This window comes from Coturnix japonica, chromosome 26, assembly GCF_054131305.1.
Source record: "Coturnix japonica strain WE chromosome 26, WE-NBRP24, whole genome shotgun sequence".
Classification (NCBI taxonomy): Eukaryota; Metazoa; Chordata; class Aves; order Galliformes; family Phasianidae; genus Coturnix; species Coturnix japonica.
Window position 1 is genome coordinate 4187501 of NC_140688.1, and position 18837 is coordinate 4206337.

Below are 18837 nucleotides of genomic sequence, written 5' to 3' on the forward strand. Positions count from 1 at the left end.
TCGGTGACGAGAAGTGGGAGGTAGCTCCCGGGAGTGACGACCTGAAACTCACAATGCGACAAGCCCAATGGGTATTCCAGGTAAAGGCTTCCCCTGAAGAACACTACTGCTGCTGAGAAGAACTAAAAAAACCCCTCGTAGCTGGTTGCAACCCAGTTGACGAGTGAGGCAGAGGAGTGAATTGTGGGGAAAGATGGGCCTTAGGGGTATCCATTGGTACTTGGGGATTCTCACAGTGATCACATTTTGTATAGCAGCACAACGCCACCCACACCAAGCTTCCTTACATCCCTGTGTGACCTGGTACCTATACAGCCCAGTCTAAACCAAAAGGGTTACTATTTTTGCCTAAGCTCAAACCTAGGGAGGGGATACTGTAACCACCCAGGCTCATATTACTGTGCCTATTAGGGATGTGCAACTATTGCCTCAAATTGGGCACCTGGGGCTGGGCAGGATAAATATCTACAAGTAGGGCATGGACCCTATGGGTGCATACCTCCTAACCGAAACCCACAGTTGGGAAGATGGGCTGTGTGGGGATTAAAGACAGAGAGAGAGAGAGAAACATCTGCCAGCAACAATGGATAAATGTAACGAATCCAGATAACCCAGTGTGGCTGTTAGGGAAAATATGGGGTGTAAGTGACTTGCGGAATCAAACTCTATAACACATAGATGGGTTATAAAGCAGGTATGTTTATTCCAGTGCTGGGTGCAAGGGGGATAGCTCCACCAAACTTGCACATGGACTTGTAAAATCGTGACACAGATATAGGTACATCTCATACATAGTCAATGATTTCTCGGAATTCTGATACATATTCAATAGTTGTTTAGCATGCAGACCCCCTCTTGTTCTTATCAGGGGGATGCAACTCCTCTTCTGGTATTTACAACATCTATTCTCCTCCTTGCCTGATGACTTCCGTGAGGTCTCACTCCTTATCTGCATCCTTCCTGCTCTCCCAGGCCCCTTGTTTCCCTGTGCGGAAGGGAGAGAATAGTGTTGTGAAGGAATCCCTGGCTTTAATTGCATCCTGCGACCTTGTGGCTGAAGGGATGCTCAGTAGCAGTTGCTTTGTCCTGTGTTCATTTGCAGATTTGACTAGAGGAGTTGATCCAGCTTCCTCTCTGAGATCTGGAACTGAAACTCTGTCGGATCGCGCAGGTACGTCATAGCTTTGAAATTCTTTAGAGAGCTTTTGCTGCCCGTTTCAGTGCCATTTCATGGCACAGTCCCCTGTACGCTCTGCTACTCAGTTGATGCTGTAGTGTGTGACTGAAACTTTTCATGGGTCTTTGGTTGCAGAAGTGCCCCCATTGTGGGCCCTGCCCGGTCATCGGTTTCCTCCTGTGCTGGAGCCCAGCTGGAATCCCAGCAGTGAGTACTCTGTCTTCACTGACTTGGCTGACTCGCCGCTGATCTTCAAAACTTCATGCACGTGATATTTAACTTCATACATTCTGTTAAGGTCCGGAAAGAGAAGAGGATGAATCCAAACGAGGAAAATACTCTCAGGGCTCATCCCGTCTCCTGAAGCGACTGCTGAAGGAAATGGAGAAGGCAGAGCGTGGTGGGTATACTTCAGTCTGTTCACTGTGGGACCTGGGAAGCTGAGGTGTGATATGCAGGTGTGGGCAGGCTGTAGCCTGCACAGCAGGAAGGAATGGGTCAGAGGCGTGCTGCAGCCGTGTTCCATGTATCACCTTGCAGGTGCTGTCAAGCACCAGAGCTGGTCTGCTGCCAGATGGTCTGCATCCAGCCAAGACCCAGAGGCAGCTGCTCCCCCAGCACAACCATTACTTGTCAGAGCTGCTTTGTGCAGTCGTTGGCACCCAGATGGCAGCAAGTGGCAAGCGCTGTGCTTCTGTTGATCCAAAGCCCTCCGTGCAGCTGAGCAAGTTCAAGGCAGGAGAAGCATCCCGAGCAGGGTTGGCTGCCTTTGCTAATGCTGGAAATGAGGTGGAGATGCTAATTCTGAAGGCTTGGACTGTGTGTTAGAGCTTGGATTTCAGCCTGCAGCTACCTGGCTGTGATGGGCTGGTGACAGCACAGAATGTGAGGGCCTTGCACAGGAGCTGATTCCTCAAGAGGTGTGAGGGAGTCAGCATTGTCCAATAGCTGGGAGGGCCCAAATGCCTTTGGGTAACAGAGGGGCTCACAGTGTACTTGGGGGTGGGGGGCCTGGACTTTACCTGAGCTCGGGATTGGAGAAGCTCAGTTTTTGATGAGGGCACGTGACATCCCACTCCTACTGCCCTGCTTTCTTTCTAAAGGAACGGACCAACAAAGTGAGCGGGATGCACTCCAGGAAGGTGGATATCCCACACTGCCGGTCCCGGATGCACTCCAGGAAGGTGGATATCCCACACTGCCCATCCTGGACAGAGGAATGCAGGCAGCACCAACCAGCATGCCAGGTAATTTCTGTCCCATGATCATACGGTGTCACAAACCAGAGTCACTGCGTGCCTGCAGGCTCTTGCTGCCAGCTCTTGCACACCAGGTCAGCAGCCAGACCTGAGCGTGTGAGCATAGAGCACATGTAAAAGAAGCAGGAGTGTTTCTCCCCTGGGCTGGCTCTGGCTGTGCCCTGTGCTGGCTGAAGCCTGACCTTCAGCCTGGGGGGCGTCCCACAGGAGAGCTCAGGACACGCATGCCGGGAAAAGCATGAGGGATTCTGCTCTGTAGCTCTCCCCACAGACCAAGCCCAGACCCCAGAGTACAGCCCCAGCTCTCGGCCCAGAGGAGGACACGGGTAGTGCCTGTGCAGCCTCTTCGAACCCAACGAGAGGTGGAAGCAATCCTTCTTGTCCTCCGGTGCTTCGGCACCAGAGACGGAGGCACCCACTGACAAAATGACCTCTTGGGTCCATGAAGCACACTGAGAGATTATCTGTAGCGCAGCTGAAGGTAACGTGGGACATTGTCTCATTTCTTCCAGGGATGAACACAGGCAAAAGCACAGAGGCTGCTGCTCACACATCTGTGCGGAAGCGCCGCATTCCGGTGACGGTCTCAGCGATGCTGCTGCCTGCGCAGGTGCTGGCCGTTGGTACTGTGATATGGGTGCTCAAAAACTACCTGTGAGTTGGCCTTTCCCCAGAACACCTTATTGCTGCATTTGGCAATGAAGCATTTGTGGTGCCAGGATCCTGGACGGCCAAATCAGCCGCTGGCAGTACACTGCCAGGACTCAGGTTGCAAAGTCTTTCAAGTTTCCCCTTATTTCCTGTCAGTGAGTAGTGCTTTCTGAAACTCATTCTCACAGAGCGCGCAAGAGGGAAAAGAGAGCAGCAGAAGCAGCAGATGGAGCTGGGGAAGGCAACGAGACAGACTCTGACCCAGTCAAACAAGAGTCTCCGTAATAGCTCCAGTCCGTTCCATTCTGCCATTGAAGAGGCCAGAAGTCTTCAAGGTCATCTGGAAGACCTGGAGCTTGAACTCAAAGCCATGAAAGAGATCCTTGGGAACAGTCCTGAGTGCTGCCTTCTGTCAGAGGATGGCCCTGAATGTGAGAGCAGAGCTTTTGTCCTTCATCCTGCATTCTCCAGGACAGGTATCACCAGCAGTTTGAAGATTCTTAGCTCGACACAGCTACATTCCTGTTGAGGGTCCTAATGAGGACCCAGAAAACGAGCTTCCTCTGACTGCCGGACAATGCGTAATGTCTTTGGAGATGTGGGTGAGAATGGCTGGTTTCAGGGAGAGCTGACAGATGGCACAAGAGGACTGGTCCCTTCCAATTTGGTTGCGGAGCTTTCAGATGATGAACTGGATACACCTGGAGATCCTGTCAGAATTCCTGCATTGCTCCATCTGCAAGACTACCATTGCTCCACTCAATGGAACAACTCGATGTTGAGCAGAATGTGGTTGAGCTCCTTCGGGAACTCTCTGAGGCGACTGACAGCGGAACTGCATAGCTTTATTGTATATGAAAAACAACCAAACAACTGTCCCCTCCCTCTCCCTTCCCCTCGCACCCCCCTACCCCCCCCCCCCAAAAAAAAAGACAAAAAAAACCCCAAAAAACCCTAAAAAAACAACAAAAAACAACCCACCCTCAATAAAACAAAAAACCAAAACCAATTAAAATCTCAACGCTGTTCTTTTTCTGGGATACACTGAGGTGACGCTTCTTCTAGCTTAGACTTTGCAATGAGTTTGTGTCACGGAGTTCTCTCTAGAGCTCACTCGGTGACAGCGGGAACAAACCCAGGGAGAGAAGGAACAAAGAACCTCCCCTCTCTAACAGCGCGGTGCGGGGGCAATAAAGAACTGGGGGGGGGGTTGGCACTCACCTCTCATCGGGGTACCATCCCGTTCTCTGCAAGCCACGATGTTGTGGGAAGCTGTGGAGGAACTGCTCAAATGTATTCTCTCTAAGAGAGGGGAGCAGGTATCTCCTAAATGCATATCCAAGCTGGTAAAATGGGCTCATATGAATGGACATCTTCAGGAGGTGGCACTGATGTTCACTGTAGCCGAATGGCGAGAAATAGTCGACTATATGTGGGACTTTGTTATCTCCAAAAATAAGGAATACAAAATAAATACATTGAAGAATATGCAAGCCGAGCGGCAGTTCGCTGCTGCTGTGGTACAAGCTCTATCCGGACCTAGTGCTCAGTCAAGGTCAGAGCTTGACTCCCTGTTACCAGGAGGTTCGTACTCCGTTTGCTCATCAGCCTCACAAGTCAGGGCTGCCGCAGAAGCCCCGAATAATCCCCCGTCCTCGACCTCTTCAACGTCTCTGGCAGATCCGGTTTTGGCTGGTGAGGAAGGTGCGGTGGGGGGGGGCTGAGGGGTGTGCAGAGCAGCAAGAAGCTCCTGAGAGTGAAAGCGACTCGGATAATGGTGGGAATGAGAAAGCGTTGGAGGAACATAATAAAACATTAACTGAGGAGCTGCAGGACTTAGAACTGCGTACGAAGGAGGCATCAGTCTCTTTGAGCGTTTCACCGATGTCTTTACAGCCCCTGTCTATGCGATTCCCCCCCACACGTAGCGATCCTCCACCTTTGCGTTGGTCTGGAGTCATTAGAGACATGATATTGGAGGGACCGTGTCAAGCTGTGTTTCAGCTCGCTTGCCCGCTGATAGACGATCAGCAGGGAGCTGCTCGGTGGGAAGTGCATCATTGGGAATTGTTACAGCAGGCTGGTAAGACTGTGACTGACTATGGGAAACGATCTGAAGCTTCTAAGCAAATCATTCAATGGATTTTCACTGAGGATACTCATATGACACTAGACACTTCTGATCTTGTGCGGTTGTTACTAACACCACCAGAATACGTTGTTGGTCTCATCTCAAGGCAGAAAATAGCATCCAGCCTTTATAGTAACTGTGTTGTGTGTTTCTTTCCTAGTGGAATTGCTTTGTAACTTGCGGTGTTATAAATAATATTAGTAATGGTTTGACATAGTGTGTGATTTTCTGTGTTACCAATGCAGTCTCAAGAATTAGAATTTTAGGCATTATCCATAGATCAAATGTGTGTTAAAGAAAGGATTTGATGTAATCAGTGCTGTAATCTATGGGAATAGCTCTTTTAGTATGTTAGTACTGCTCACTCATGATGTTATTAGCCTATTAATTAGCTTTTCTTAATTTGCAAAGACAAAACCTGGAAAGGAATCCCAGGCAAAGGGATGACCCTGTATTGTAGAATGGATACGTCTCTTACACCCAACTAATTGGGATTTTAAAAATATGACCAAGCATCACTTGAGACAAAAGTGCATACTAATAGAACTAAATTTGATAGTTTATTCTGTTTTCCAGGCAGCTGTTCCACCTGGGCTCTGTATCACGCACTGGCCATGCGGATATGGTGTACAACTGGAAGAAATCCTTCAGACCCTGAATGCAGGAGAGAATCTGTGATGGGTCGGAGAGGAAAGGTGCACTTTGAAGCAGGGAAGGCCCTGCTGGCACCGCCTGTCGCAGCCACCACCAACACGGTTTGCTGTTTCTCAAGGGTCAATAAGTAATAATGCCCCTAGTGATACTCCAGCACATTTGTCCTCTAAAACTGGTTCTATCTGACATGCAACTTCATAAAGTTCAATTATCAATTATTAGCTCAAAGGCATGGTTATGAGCATCCTAAAAGCATTTGTTGCACAATAGTTAGTGGCCATTAAAAATCAATATATCAGAGTATATGAAAGTTGAAGACTTTTCCTAACTAGTGACATGTGAACACAATGGGACCCTCATGGATTTATTTCCAGGTTGCAGAAACTTAGGTTGCAGAGCAAACGAGTTTGTTCTTTTTAGTAGGTTTAACAGTAATGTTGTTATGCTGTGTTTGACTTGTCTCTTTTTTCACTTCTAGAGAATTGTCAATCGAGGTCTTGATTGAGTTATAATGGTTATGTTATTAATATAAGTAGTGTTGTTATTCTATAGGCAGTAGCTTGCTAATTAATAAAAAAGGGGGGGTCGCCGCGCTCCGACCCCGCAGAGCTCCACTCCATGCGGTACTTTGAAATAGGGATGACGGAATCCGGCCCCAAGCAGCCCTGGTTCTTTGAAGTGGGGTACGTGGATGGCGAAATCTTCGTGCACTACAACAGCTCCGGTCGGAGGTACGTGCCCCGCACGGGGACAAGTACCAGTGCTGCGTGGAGCACGCCAGCCTGCCCCAGCCCAGCCTCTACTCATGAGGTGAGTGAGGGGATGTGGGGCTGGGGGGCTCTGGGCTGCCCCTTCCCCTGCTGACAGCCCTGCCTTCCCCCAGAGCAGTCACAGTCCAGCCTGGTGCCCAACGTGGTGGGGGTGGTTGTCGCCGTTGTGGCCATTGCCATCATGGCTGGCGTTGGATTCATCATCTACAGACGCCATGCAGGTAAAAGTGGAGGGGTGTAGGAGGACAGTGGGGGCTGTGGGGGGATTTGAGGCTCCCACAGGAGCCCTCAGCCTGGCTGTGATGTGAACCTGTGCTGATGCATCTCTCTGTCTGCAGGGAAGAAGGAGAAAGGCTACAACACGGCGCCCAGTGAGTGATGAGGGCAGCGCTGTCCCCCACCTCTGCCCAGTGCCAGGGCAGCATTGGGGTCCCCGCTTTCTCCCAGGGTTCCCCTTCCTGGTGCTCAAAGCTGCTCCATGCCCCACAGCAAGAACAGGGCTGGGGGTCATGGCTGTGAGAGTCCTTCCTTGTTTTCTGGCTCCAAGCTTGCTTCCTGAGGTGTTTCTTGTGAGAAGACTCTCAATGATTTATTGAAGTGGCAAGTAATGGGTGCTACCGTGTGACAATCAATATCACTTTTTGGGTATCTGAATATTTGAAAGCACCTTCCTTCAGAGCTGTTTGCCTCCAGAAGAGTGCTCAGGACTGTTTATGAGCGGAAGATCTGGCCCGGGACTAAATAGCTCCAGCTTGGTGTGGGAAATCTGGGTAATGAAGCCATCGTGCCCTGTGAAAAACAGGATGCGGATGGGTATCCCTGCTCCCTCTTATCTGCTGGCAAGGCTCAGAAGATGGGAACAAAGGAATTTCTGCTAAGATCCCAGAGCCAGAAGCTTCCATTCCAAGGAGTGCTGACTCAACTACTTTGGATTCGAGCTGTCACTCCAAAGAGAGCTGACTTGACCACTTTGGACATATAAATAAGTTGGTGCTACCATTGGAAATTGTCATCGTGGTCACCATTAACAGAACAACGCCTGACGACCCACCACGACTGAAGACCAATGACTGAACTACAAACCTCGATGGATCCATGGTGGTGAATATCTCCCTCTTGCTTCCTACAGAGACTCCTTGCTTCTATTTCATATTTTTACTGCATTCCCTTCCCCATCACCCTACACCATAATAGCGTCCGTCCTCCCCTTCCCCATCTCCCTGATAAAGTCTTGTAATAAACTGGTCGGACCAATGTTTGAACCGTTGTTTCTTAATCCCGCACCAGGTATACGCATATCAAAGAACCTTGCCTCCCTCCTACAAACTGGGCTGAGACAATGGCTCTTCTTACCTTACAGGCCAGGAAGGTGGAACCAGCAACTCGAGCACAGCTGCGGTGTGGGGCTGGGGGTTGGAAGGGGTCCCTGTGCTCCTTGTGCTCCTTGTGGTGCTGCACCAGGGCTGGGCTGGGACTCTGCAGGGAGCTGAGGGCTGGGATGTGAACGTGGCCCTATGGGACACCATCTCTTCTTCTTCACACAGGAAGTAACCAAACCGTCTGAGTGCTGTGCTTCAGCCTGCAAGGGGCCAACTGGCCACACGAGCATTTGGGGTCGGTGATGAACACAGCCCCATCCCCTCTACCTCTCACATCTCCCTCTGCTTCCTATGCTGTTATGCTTTTCCTGTGCTGCTTCTTGTGAAATAAAGTGTTGGGCTGTTCTGTGCTCAGCCTGCGGCGCATTCTGCTCTGTGCCGTGCTTGGTTTTGGGGTGGATGAGGGGACCTCCCCTCATCCCTCCTCCCCCCACCCCACACTCTTTGCCCATTGCTCCATTTCACACTGCTGCTCTCCTCCTCCCCTTTGCACTCCCTGTGCTATCTGCACCGCTTTGGCATGAAGACATGACTGGAAAGTTCATCTAGTATTGGGCTGAGCTGTGCTTCCCCCCCATAACCCACAGTGCTGCCACAGCCACATTCTGAGGGCAGACACCCAGCTTCCATAACCAACCATGCACTGAGGCTGAGCTGCCCACACCCCCCATCCCAACCTGCTCCTCTACAAAACATCTCCACTTTATTCCATACCAATCCCAGAGCATCCCACTCTTCCCATCCTGCAGCGGGGAGCGGAGACAGCCACAGCTCCCCATGTCCCATCGCATCCCACTCCAGCTGCCCTGTGGTCCTCAGTGCTGCAGCAGCCGGCTGTAGGGTTGTCTCGCTTCAATTTAGGAGTGAGGCAAAGGTTCTTTTGATATGTTATGCCCGGGTGAGATTAAGAAGAAGAACATTCAAATGTTGATCCGTTTATTGGAAATACATTCCAGTTTATTGGAAATAATAGACAGTTGATTCCAGTTTATTGGAAATAATAGACAGTTGAGGAGATGGGGAAGGGAGAGGGACAAATGCCAAAATTAGGGTGATGGGGAAGGGAAAGTAGGCGATAGAAAAAGGTAGAAAAGAGCAAGAATTACGTTAAAGCGGGGAATAGTCACCTCCTGAATGCAGCTGCGTCCCATAGCACGTTGTTAACGTTGGTCCGGGGCAAAATAAGCGTAGGGGAGAGCAGCAGCGAAGTAGCAGGCCACAGATCGATGAAAAGCAGAGAAGATGGTCAGAATAGCGAGGTCTCAGGAAGTGGAGTCTTGGGCAGCGAGGTCCCTCAGAGCAGAGTCTCGAGCAGCAATCCCAGAAGAGATAATAGGCAGCAGTAGGACAACGGTGGAGGAATCTGAGGTCAGATACCTAGATGCCCACAAAGGTTCTTCAGCATGCAGGCATCTTCTTCAGCATGCAGGCGCTCGCGTAGAGAGGCATCTGATGACAGAAAACATCCTTGTTTCCATAGTGAGGCATCTGGTGTCAAAAAACCTCAAATTTGGGGTTTGTCCGTGCCCTTTTTATCCTTCTTTCCAGCCTTCGAGACATTTCGGGACCGCTCAGGTCAGAGTCCTGTGATTTCCTCAGAGTTGTCAATCTTCCTTGAGATGGGCCAACATGGAAGACCACTTGAGGGACATTAGTCCTCAGAGATGGCCATCTTCCTTGAGATAGGCCAACACAAAAGACCACTTAAGGGCCATTAATCAGTATCTTATCTCCCTTTGGTAGCTCCCCGACTTGTCCATCTCCTAAACAAAGGGATTTCTCGAACCTTGGTTCCTGTGTGTCTCAGTCCTGGAACCTTGGTCAGGACTTGCATGAACTTGTCCATTTCAGCAAACTTTGAGACAGTAATGTAAAAAGCATGGCCTCTTACAAGGGTCCATTGCGGGTCCTCAGTTCGGTGGGTGTCCCCATCTCAGCCATCGTGTCATGCTCCAGCACCACAACATGGTCTGCCTTCTCCAGCATCTGGGGTTGATGGCTGATGAGCAGCATTGACTGGTCCCCCCTGTTGGGTATTGGGTAGGTTTGTGGCGTGGCATTAAACTGGAACATTCGGTGTTACACACTGTGTGTGAGTCCCGTCTGTTCCCATGTGCGGAGGCACGGTACTTTCACACAGCAGCCTTGATTTGTCGCCGGATCGGGAGGCGACAGCCTTCATGTCAGAAATGTGGGCAAATGCTTCTGTTGTCTGAACCGTCTCTTGGCCCTCAGCACAATGATGCGCTGCCTTTCCAACCCTTCACAGCACTGCTAGGTGCCAAGTGCTGTGCTTTAAGTCTGTTGTACGATGAGTGGCAGCAGAGACTTTCCAAGTGAAATGCTTCATGCTGTAGATAAACAACAACAACAAATACAGCTGGGTTAATGTGGTCGTCTTCCTGTGGCATATTAGTTGAAGCAAAAAAGAAAATCCCCATCCCTTCTTGCTGGTGCTCTTTGCCACCCCCAGGAAGGGCTGAAAAGCTCTTCCAGGTCCTTTCCTTTCAGCCTTTGCTGCAGAGGGTCCCCACAGATTCCATTCCAAGATCTCCCTAAGCCTCCCTGTTTCCTACAGCTGTAGGCACTGATCCTAAAACAGCTGGGCTCTGTTTCCAGCCTGTGGGACCACAGGAGTTCCTCACACCATCTTCTGCAAAGCCAGAGCTGCCCACAGTCCCCCACAGCCACTCTTCCCACTACATACGTCAGGGTGCGGATGCAGTGCGCTGAGTCCCAGATGTCCCCGTACTTTGATGTACGACGTTGACACGGTGAACACCAACCCCGTGTGGCTGCAGTACTTGATGGAAACAACATTATTTGGCTGACCCTTGAGGGAAGCAATTTCCTGACCTGTCACCAAGTTCCACATCTTACAGCTCCGGTCTGTAGGAAGAAGAACGTGCCTGAGAGAGTTGGGCTGGGGAGTTCCTCCGTGGCGTGGAGGCACCGACTCCTTCCCAAGCGCTGCCTCCCACCACCCACAGCTCCTCTCCAGGGCAATGGAGCCAGCCTGCTCCAGCACCTGGACATCAGAAGGCAGGGACAGGGGAGCAGCCCAGAAGGAGCCATCCCTGCCATGCACCCCAATTCCCCACGCCAGCCTGGGGAGATCTATGAGAATAGCGCATAAAAAGCCAGCAGCCCCCACACCTGTTCTGTCCAACATATACCTTTTTAGGCAGTGAAAAGCAGTTCATCAGTGGCATCCAGGCAGAGCACAGGCTTGGTGTGTCCTTCTGCCACAGAGACGCACTGCAGTGGGGCTGTCCGGGCATTCTTGGTGCCACCCACTGGATTAATGATGCCCCCTGCATGGGAAAGAAAGAAGGTGGGGTAGGTATGTGGAAAGGCACAGCACTGTAAGGTCCTACAGGCATGGGAAAGCACGAGCTGCCTCACCCCCAAGCATCTTCCACTTCCTGGTAGGGCAATGGGCCCCTCCATCTGAACTCAGGCATATCTGAGCAATCATCTTCATGGAAAACCTTGGCATCTCCCCACTAGCAGCCCCTGCCTAACGGCTCTGCCCAGGTGACACAGACTGTGAGACGTGATGCTCACGGCCTCTGCTCTGAGCCAGGAAACTCAGCTCATTGGACCTCAGCTCAGTTGAGGACAAACTGCACTTTCTCCATCCTGAAGCTCTGCCAGGAACGCTTCATTAGACCTATTTCATGGCAGTTCCTTCAAGCTGCCAGCCAGCCTGTGGTTGGCAAAGTTTGGAAACGGAGCTGTACTCCTTTTAAAACCAACAGGATGACAGAGGGCAGCACTGGCATTTGCACCCAGCACCCTGTCCCCGATGCTGGCTCAGAGGATCCATCCTCACCAAACCTTCTTCCAAGGGACGCCCTGCAGGCACCTCATCCCTCCGGCCACAGCATCTGCCAATCACTTCCACATCAGAGTGTTCAGAACACTGAGGTCCAGCAGCCCCACTGCTGCAGTCCTGAGCTATGTGGACACCAGCAGCTCTTTCCTGCTGGCATTCCAAGCGCTGCCTGGGGCTCTGAGCTATGCTAAATCTTTTCCTATGAGTAGGCAAAACAAGGCAGGAGGCTGGAGAAGGGCAGGCCCAGGGCTGCATGAGGTCTGCATTAGTCAGGAGGGTGAAGGTAAGCTCATTAATTCGGGTTTCGAAGTCACCCGCGTGCGATCTCCTTCTCAATTAGCAGCTTTGCTCACACATTCAGCAGCTCTCCTCTGACCCCTAGTGTTGCTACTGGTCTCGAAGTGACACCGAGACCAAAGGGAAATCCCGGCTCCCCAGGGTGAGATGCGATCAGAGCAAACAGCTCAAGGCGACAAAGCATACACGCGTCTGGCGCCGTGTATCCAGTGGTTGCTGAGAGCAGAGCACCCATCAGCACCAGAGGTGCTCCTAAAGGGCAATGAGAAGGTTGTCCTTGCACTGGGACAAACTCAGGAGCACATTCAGCCCGAGGCTGAGCTCTGCACAGCAGTGACTTGGCTTCTGGGGCAGAGAGCTCTGCTCACACAGGACCCAGCACTGCAGAGATACGGCCAGGAGTGGGGAACGCCTGCACGTATTTCCCTGGAAGATGCTTGCAAGAAAAACACACTGACAGTGCCCAGTGTTGCTCACCCCAGCATTACAGTCCTGCTGGAGAGCCAGGGATGGGACAGGACATGCTGACAAGAAATGACACAGAGTGTGAGATGAGGACCTCAATCTGCTTATTATGTGGATAATGCGGAGAGGTCTGGCTGACGGAGCTTCTCACTGTGTGAGTCGGTCAGCATTAGAGAAAGCCAGCATGGAGTTCTGTGAGCTTTTGCAGGGGACGAAGAGGCGCAGAAGCTGCTACCCACCTTTGGTGCTCTTAGAAAGTTAACTGAATCGGCCAAGGAGGAGCGGGAGTTATGGCTAACCTGTTTCCTGCAGGGGTGAACCCCAGAGGTTTGAGACCAAATGAGGTTTGGCAGATGGATGTCACAGACTTCCCAGAGTTTGGGTGTTTCCGTCACTTGCATGTCTCAACTGACACATGCAGTGGTTTTCTCTGGGCTGTGGCACAATCTGGACAGACCGCCATGCATTACATAAAAGCGTTGTGCATGGCCAACGCTGTCATGGGTGCACCTCATGAGTCAAAGACTGACAATGACCCAGCATATAGAAATGCATGTTTTGGACGCTGGTGCACAGCTTGGGGCATTAAGCATATCTTCAGCATTCCCGGCAGCAGCACCTGCCAGGCTATTATGGAGTGTGCACATCAGACCTTGAAGGGGCGTCTTTGTGCGCTTAAAGAGGGGCGAGGGCTGGAGGGGCCTGAGCTGTGCCCACACGCTCTCCTCCTGCGTAAGAGAATCGGATGGGAGACCATCAGCTGACCGAATGGACACCAATAGGTCAGGTCCTGATCAGACCCGACGGAGGGCCATGGCTCCCAGACCCTATGCCACTCCTTGTCAAGGGCAGGAAACACGTCTGTGTCGGGACCCCAAGTGGGCCCTGCTGGCTGCCGGCACGTTGGGTTAAGCCGGCACCAAATGACGAGCCATCCTGTGCACCGTGAGGATCCGAACATCTCAGCACCGGTTTTGGTCAACAACTCCTTGGTTAATGTCTCCAGTGCAGCCAGTGATTTGACGTCAGCACTGGGCAGCGGCTGCTGGTAACGGCACATGAGACTGCGTTGCTCCAAATGTGCCTGAAGGTCCGAACTGGGAATCCAGCCTTCATGCCGGACTGATAGTTCGTGAGCGGGGGATACCTTGTTCCTGGATAGTCCCCCAGTGGTGGACATTCAGAATGATTCTGCACAGCCAATATGTTTTTGTCTTCTTATTTGGTTATGGAGTGTGACATTATAATGCACACTGGACAGAACTGGATTGCCACAAAGATTCTGTACAATAGTGTTACATTGAACTTGGAAAAGTTGTAACTCCATTGTGTACTGTGCTGTTATCTTGAACTTGAATGCACTGTTCTCTACAAGTTGACTAAGTGTTGCCATACAGCATTTCACAATTGTTAGGCAGATTGCTGTTGTGTGCTTTCAGGATTGTAGTCACTACAGCTGCATCACTTTGGTATGTTATTATGACAGTTTCATTGTTTTTCGCATATGTTTAATGATTGATTCATTTGCGGAATAGCCTTAAATGTGCAAATCACCTTTGGAGTAACAGGGAGTACGCGGGGGAACCTTTACAGGGGCTGGAGATGATAAAGAGGGGGGAGATGTTGGGTATTGGGCAGGTGGTGCCTGCGTGCACCAGGGCTGGAGTCAGGGAGGTCACAAGTATCTGATGAGGCAGTTCTAGATTCTAGAACCCTTCCAATTGTGAGAACAGAAGTGCTGAGCTGTGTGCGTGTTCCACAGTGCAGAGTCCAGTGGCAGTTGGTGCCCGGTGTCTGTGCTGAGCAGCATTGAGGTCTTTAGGATCGTAGGAATCTGCCAGAGAGGAATCTGTTGTGAAGGTACTAAAGGTAAAAAGGCAGCATTTCTATCAGTATTATAGGAGGGAAGGAAACTTTATTCCTTAACTGCTGTTTTTGTTCCCTTTGTCATGCAGTCAGTCCAGCAACTAACTTGAGAACCCGACTTCTCCTCTCTTTAGTTTAGATTTGGGAAAATTCCCTGAAAAAAAAAAATATTTTTTGGAAAATTCACTAGTGTTTGTGTGAGTAAAAGGTTCCAGCCTTTCCTTACTGACTGTAGGAAATGCTTAGCACAGAAAAGTGCAGCACTTTAATGATAGAGTTCCGAATCACTTGAATTTGATCTTCTGTCTGTCCTGGTTGTAGGTTTTACTGCATTTGATACCTTAAAAAAAAAAAGCAACCAACAAAACAAACCTTAAATACCAAAATATTTGATTTTTACATCAGAAAAGAAAAGAAACCGACCCAAACCCTTGTTGTGGCTGAGCAGATCGTGCTGCAGCTCCATGCAGTGCTGAGTTACCGTATTCAGGCACATGTGTGTGGATTTGTGTATCGATACGCACTGGCATGCTTTTGCTGTACAGGTAACAATGACAGGGGAAGGTTTTAGTGTTTTCTTCGTAGGTGAAGAAACCTTGAAGACCAGAAATTCCAACTTACAGAATTTGACATTGGCAAAGTGAGGAGGAAAATTCTTCCTACCCCATTATTCTTAATTGACGGATTCAGTGTTGGTTCAGCCTACAGGAGAAGTGAACTGCAAGGCTTTGAAGATCGCTGTCTTTGCTGAGGTTGTCCAGGTGGGTGAGCTTGAAGACCTGCAGCGGTCAGACAAATGTGTTGGGGTTACTCACTGCTGTCACTCGTGGTGTTGAAGGAGGGGCTCCATTGGAGGGCTTGCAGCCGTGCAGCCCAGGGGCTCCGTGCTGAGTCAGGGTGATGTTACTAGAGTTTGACCAGTGTTGAGGAGGGCAATGTTTTGAAACAACTGCTCCTGAGAGACTGATTGAATGAACAGAAGAAAGCTGGGAAGATGATAGATAGGAGCACAGCTCAACTTTATGCGCTTCTGATATTTCAGTTTTTTCTTGCATGCTCAGCTTCTTTCTGCTCCTGTGGCCTTTGCCTTGCAGGTTGTTTTCCTGAATTTAAGCTTTTACTGGGTGAATGTTGTGTAGGGGGGAATTTCTTTGTTCGCCCAGTAGCCAGTTGGATGGGCAACTGGAGACTCAGCATTTATCTGTGTGGGTTTTCAGCCTTGCTTGCCATCTTTGTGCAGTGGTTGTAAGGTTAGGATCAAAGTTTTAAATTGATCCTTTTCTTCCTGTAGCTACTCTGCTGAGTCCACCAGAGTCTGCAGGTGACGATCCGAGGGCAGCTCAGATAACAGTGCAGCAGAGCAAGCTTTCTGTGCACTCCGATCCCTTTCCACAGTCATTGGAAGTGATGGAAGTGGAAAAGTCAGAGACTGTCCCAAGCCCGACACATCCTCCCGTTGTCATCAATTCTGCACATGGTGACAAATGTGATGGTGAGTGTGGTTGATTTCCTGGTTCTCTAGTAGTTAATCTATTCACATAGGCTGCTTCTATGGGTTTACCAGGTAAGTGTAACTGTTTAAATAAAGAACCCATCTGTAGTCACTTACATTTGTACTTAAGAAGTGTCATTGTATGAGCTACATAAATATGGGAAATCTGATTGAATTCCTACCGCGTAACTGAAGAGACTGATTTTTTCTTTCCTTGTACAGACCAGCTTTCTAAGGAGGGAGAAGGAATAAAAACACCTGTCCAGCAACCAGCTAAAGAAAACCATCATGGATCGCGGATCATTTCCATCAGGAAATCTAATGCTGATACCAAACAAGGTATTCCAGGATTAATCAGAAGCACTTGCCAATTAACTCCAAAGCAATTTATTGTACAAACACAACAGAACATAGGGTTGCTGAATGGACTCGGCTATTTCCATGATCTTGTTCCTACCTCGTATCTTCATGTGCCTTTCAGATTAGGAAGGTAAACTCCTTTGTTTACAGCATTAGAGCACGACGAGGCCACAGCATGGAGTTTAAGTGCCTGTATGTGCATCTTTCCAACCAGTGGTGAAAGCCACATTTGCTGATAGAGGAATCTAATGTCGTGTGGATGGGATAAAGTAAGGGATAAAGCCTACTTTTAATATCCAGAAGGATGAAAGGAGGGCAGCAGACAGACATCAGGTCCATGGTGCTCTTAGCTGTGGGGAGAGCTGACAGGGTTTGTTCTGCATGCTTCTGAGCAGGAGGCAGTTTGCAGAGCTGTGGTCCTCAGCGTGTGCCTCTGTCCTTCAGTCTCATTCACTGCTCTGTTTTCCCAGATGACAGTCTGAATTTTGGAATAAAAACACTTGAAGAAATCAGACTGAAGAAACAAAAGGATAAAACCAAACAACAAAGTGGTGAGTTCATATGCCCTACTTTGTTATCCTTCTGATAATACTCAGATAGCTGGCACTGTGTTGGGGAATAGAGCCGTGCAGTGGTTGTTGCACATTGGACAGTAGTGAGTAACAAATGCGCTTTGGTCTTTGTGACGGTTCTGTCAGGTTTGTTTTTGTTGTTGGCAGTGGCTTTTCTTTTTCCTGTTGTAAACACTGTCTGTTTGTTCACTTGGATCAGAAGGGCCTTCAGGAGCTCCTGCTCATCAGCTCCAATCTCAAACTGTTCCTGTGCCGAAGAAGGAGAATGTGCGGACACTGGTCAGAACTGTGACGCTGTCTGCAAAGCAGGGTAATGATGAGTACCTTTGCTTCCATTTGGTGGCTCCTAAGTGGAATGGATAAATTACAATTGGGACTTACCCTGAGTGCATTACAGTTGCAATATTATTTTCTGTCAGGGCTGTCAAAGTGGTGTCTTTGTTTTGGGTGGGAAATGAGCTCACAGGTCAGTAATTCTGTTGGTTTCTGTCAAATAAGCACTTTGTTTTTCTTTGTTTTAGGGGAGGTGCCTGTGATTCAACTGAATATTGCTGATAAACCTGGAAAACAGGAATCCTCTGTAGGTAAGGGCTGCTTGTGAGCTGCTGTTTGGCTGCCTCCACGTAAATGGGAGAGCACTGCTGAAGCAGGAGGGAGGAAAGTGTGTCGTGGGTCTGTGATGACTCCAAGTGGCACACAAGTGTAGCAGCTGAAAGGTGAATTTGAGAACATACACTTGGAGAAACCAAAGTTTGTGGTTGACTTGTAAAAATCTTTCTCCAAAGGAATTATCTTAGGAATGTTGTTGTTTTCTCTCTGTAGCTAATGTCAGTGGCCTTCCGCTGAAGCGCAGCCTTGCAGAAAGGCTGGGGAAGAAGATCAAGATTGACAGAGCACCAAGGAGAGGTAAATGGTCATTGGTGTTTGCTGCACAGATTCTCTAGGCTTTCTGCTTATTCTTTCTCAGGAGCGTTGTTGTTGGGAACACGTATATTCTGTAATATTATGACAAATCTGGAAACTTGAGCTCTCGTTGGACTCTCATTTAATCATTATGCTTCTCCTTTCTTGATGATGGCAGAGAAGGGTGCCAAGCCAGCAGGGGAGATCAATGTCAAGACTCTGGAAGAGATCCGTCTTGAAAGAGCGAATCAGCGAGGAGAAACCCCAGCTGCCCCCCAGGCAGAAGGGTGCTGTAAGGTGGAGGATCCCAGCTCCGGGGTGAGGCCTTCCCCTGCAGTTCACATTAAAACCTACTCGGAAGCCCTGGCTGAAAGGAAACACAAAGGACTGGAGGAAGAGAAGCAAAAAGTAGAAGAGCTTCTTACTGAGAAGAGAGCTGAGGGTAAATGCAAGAACGAGAGAATTATCCCTCCACCTGGGCCAGGTAACGTGAAACTGGAAGAGCCACGGCGTAAAATCAAGAGATTGGAAGAAATTCATATTAAAACTTTGGATGAAATCAAGCAGGAGAAAGCCCTGCGGATGCAGCAGGTCGCAAAGCCAGCAGGTAAGGAGGAGCTTCACTGTCTGCTCTGCCAAAGTGCTTCCCCTGTCAAGCAAATGGAGTTTGCTTAGAATTGCCTGGGCTGTTTCTTACAACATGCAAAGGCAGGAAGTGCCAGGATGTCCATCCATGTGTTTTTCCATTGAATCCGTGGTGTCTGCCTGCTTCATTCTGGAAAATTCATTCGCTGTGAGGTTTTGTAATTCAGTTTCTCTTGTACATTTTTTTTTCTGCCATGTTTTTGGTGTAGCATGTTCTGTGTGTTGATGCCAAGGTTGCCTTCATCTTTGGCGTGTGTTGCTTAGTTTGATATGTAAATGTATTTGAAAAGCATGGATTGACTCCTCAACATGGGGGCCAACCTCTGTCAGAAAGGTCAGGGGGGTGAGTTATTCATTGGGGAGGTGAGAGAGGCTTTG

The 18837-nt window shown here is 49.5% G+C and overlaps 1 protein-coding gene and 1 long non-coding RNA gene across 2 annotated transcripts in view; both read left to right on the forward strand.

Moving 5' to 3' along the window:
* LOC146756697 (uncharacterized) overlaps positions 1-1171 on the forward strand; it is a 6874-nt gene extending 5703 nt beyond the window's left edge. Inside the window, exons 2-3 of the long non-coding RNA XR_014937299.1 lie at positions 1-80; positions 1103-1171. The exon at positions 1-80 is cut by the window's left edge and continues 60 nt beyond it. This is a non-coding gene — a long non-coding RNA (uncharacterized LOC146756697). The remainder of the gene's footprint in view (positions 81-1102) is intronic.
* Positions 1172-1314: 143 nt separating this feature from the next.
* Positions 1315-4096, forward strand: LOC146756698 (uncharacterized). The gene is made up of 4 exons (XM_085524146.1): positions 1315-1384; positions 1476-1577; positions 2281-2424; positions 2949-4096. The coding sequence occupies exons 2-4, from the start codon at positions 1559-1561 to the stop codon at positions 3092-3094; spliced, it is 309 nt and encodes a 102-aa protein (XP_085380272.1). The 5' UTR covers positions 1315-1384; positions 1476-1558; the 3' UTR covers positions 3095-4096.
* Positions 4097-18837: the final 14741 nt, after the last annotated feature.

Excerpts from the sequence above, each read along its gene's own strand:
- LOC146756698 (XM_085524146.1), top strand. Across the intron at positions 2,425-2,948 it reads AGCACCAACCAGCATGCCAG|GGATGAACACAGGCAAAAGC; the intron begins GTAATTTCTGTC and ends CATTTCTTCCAG.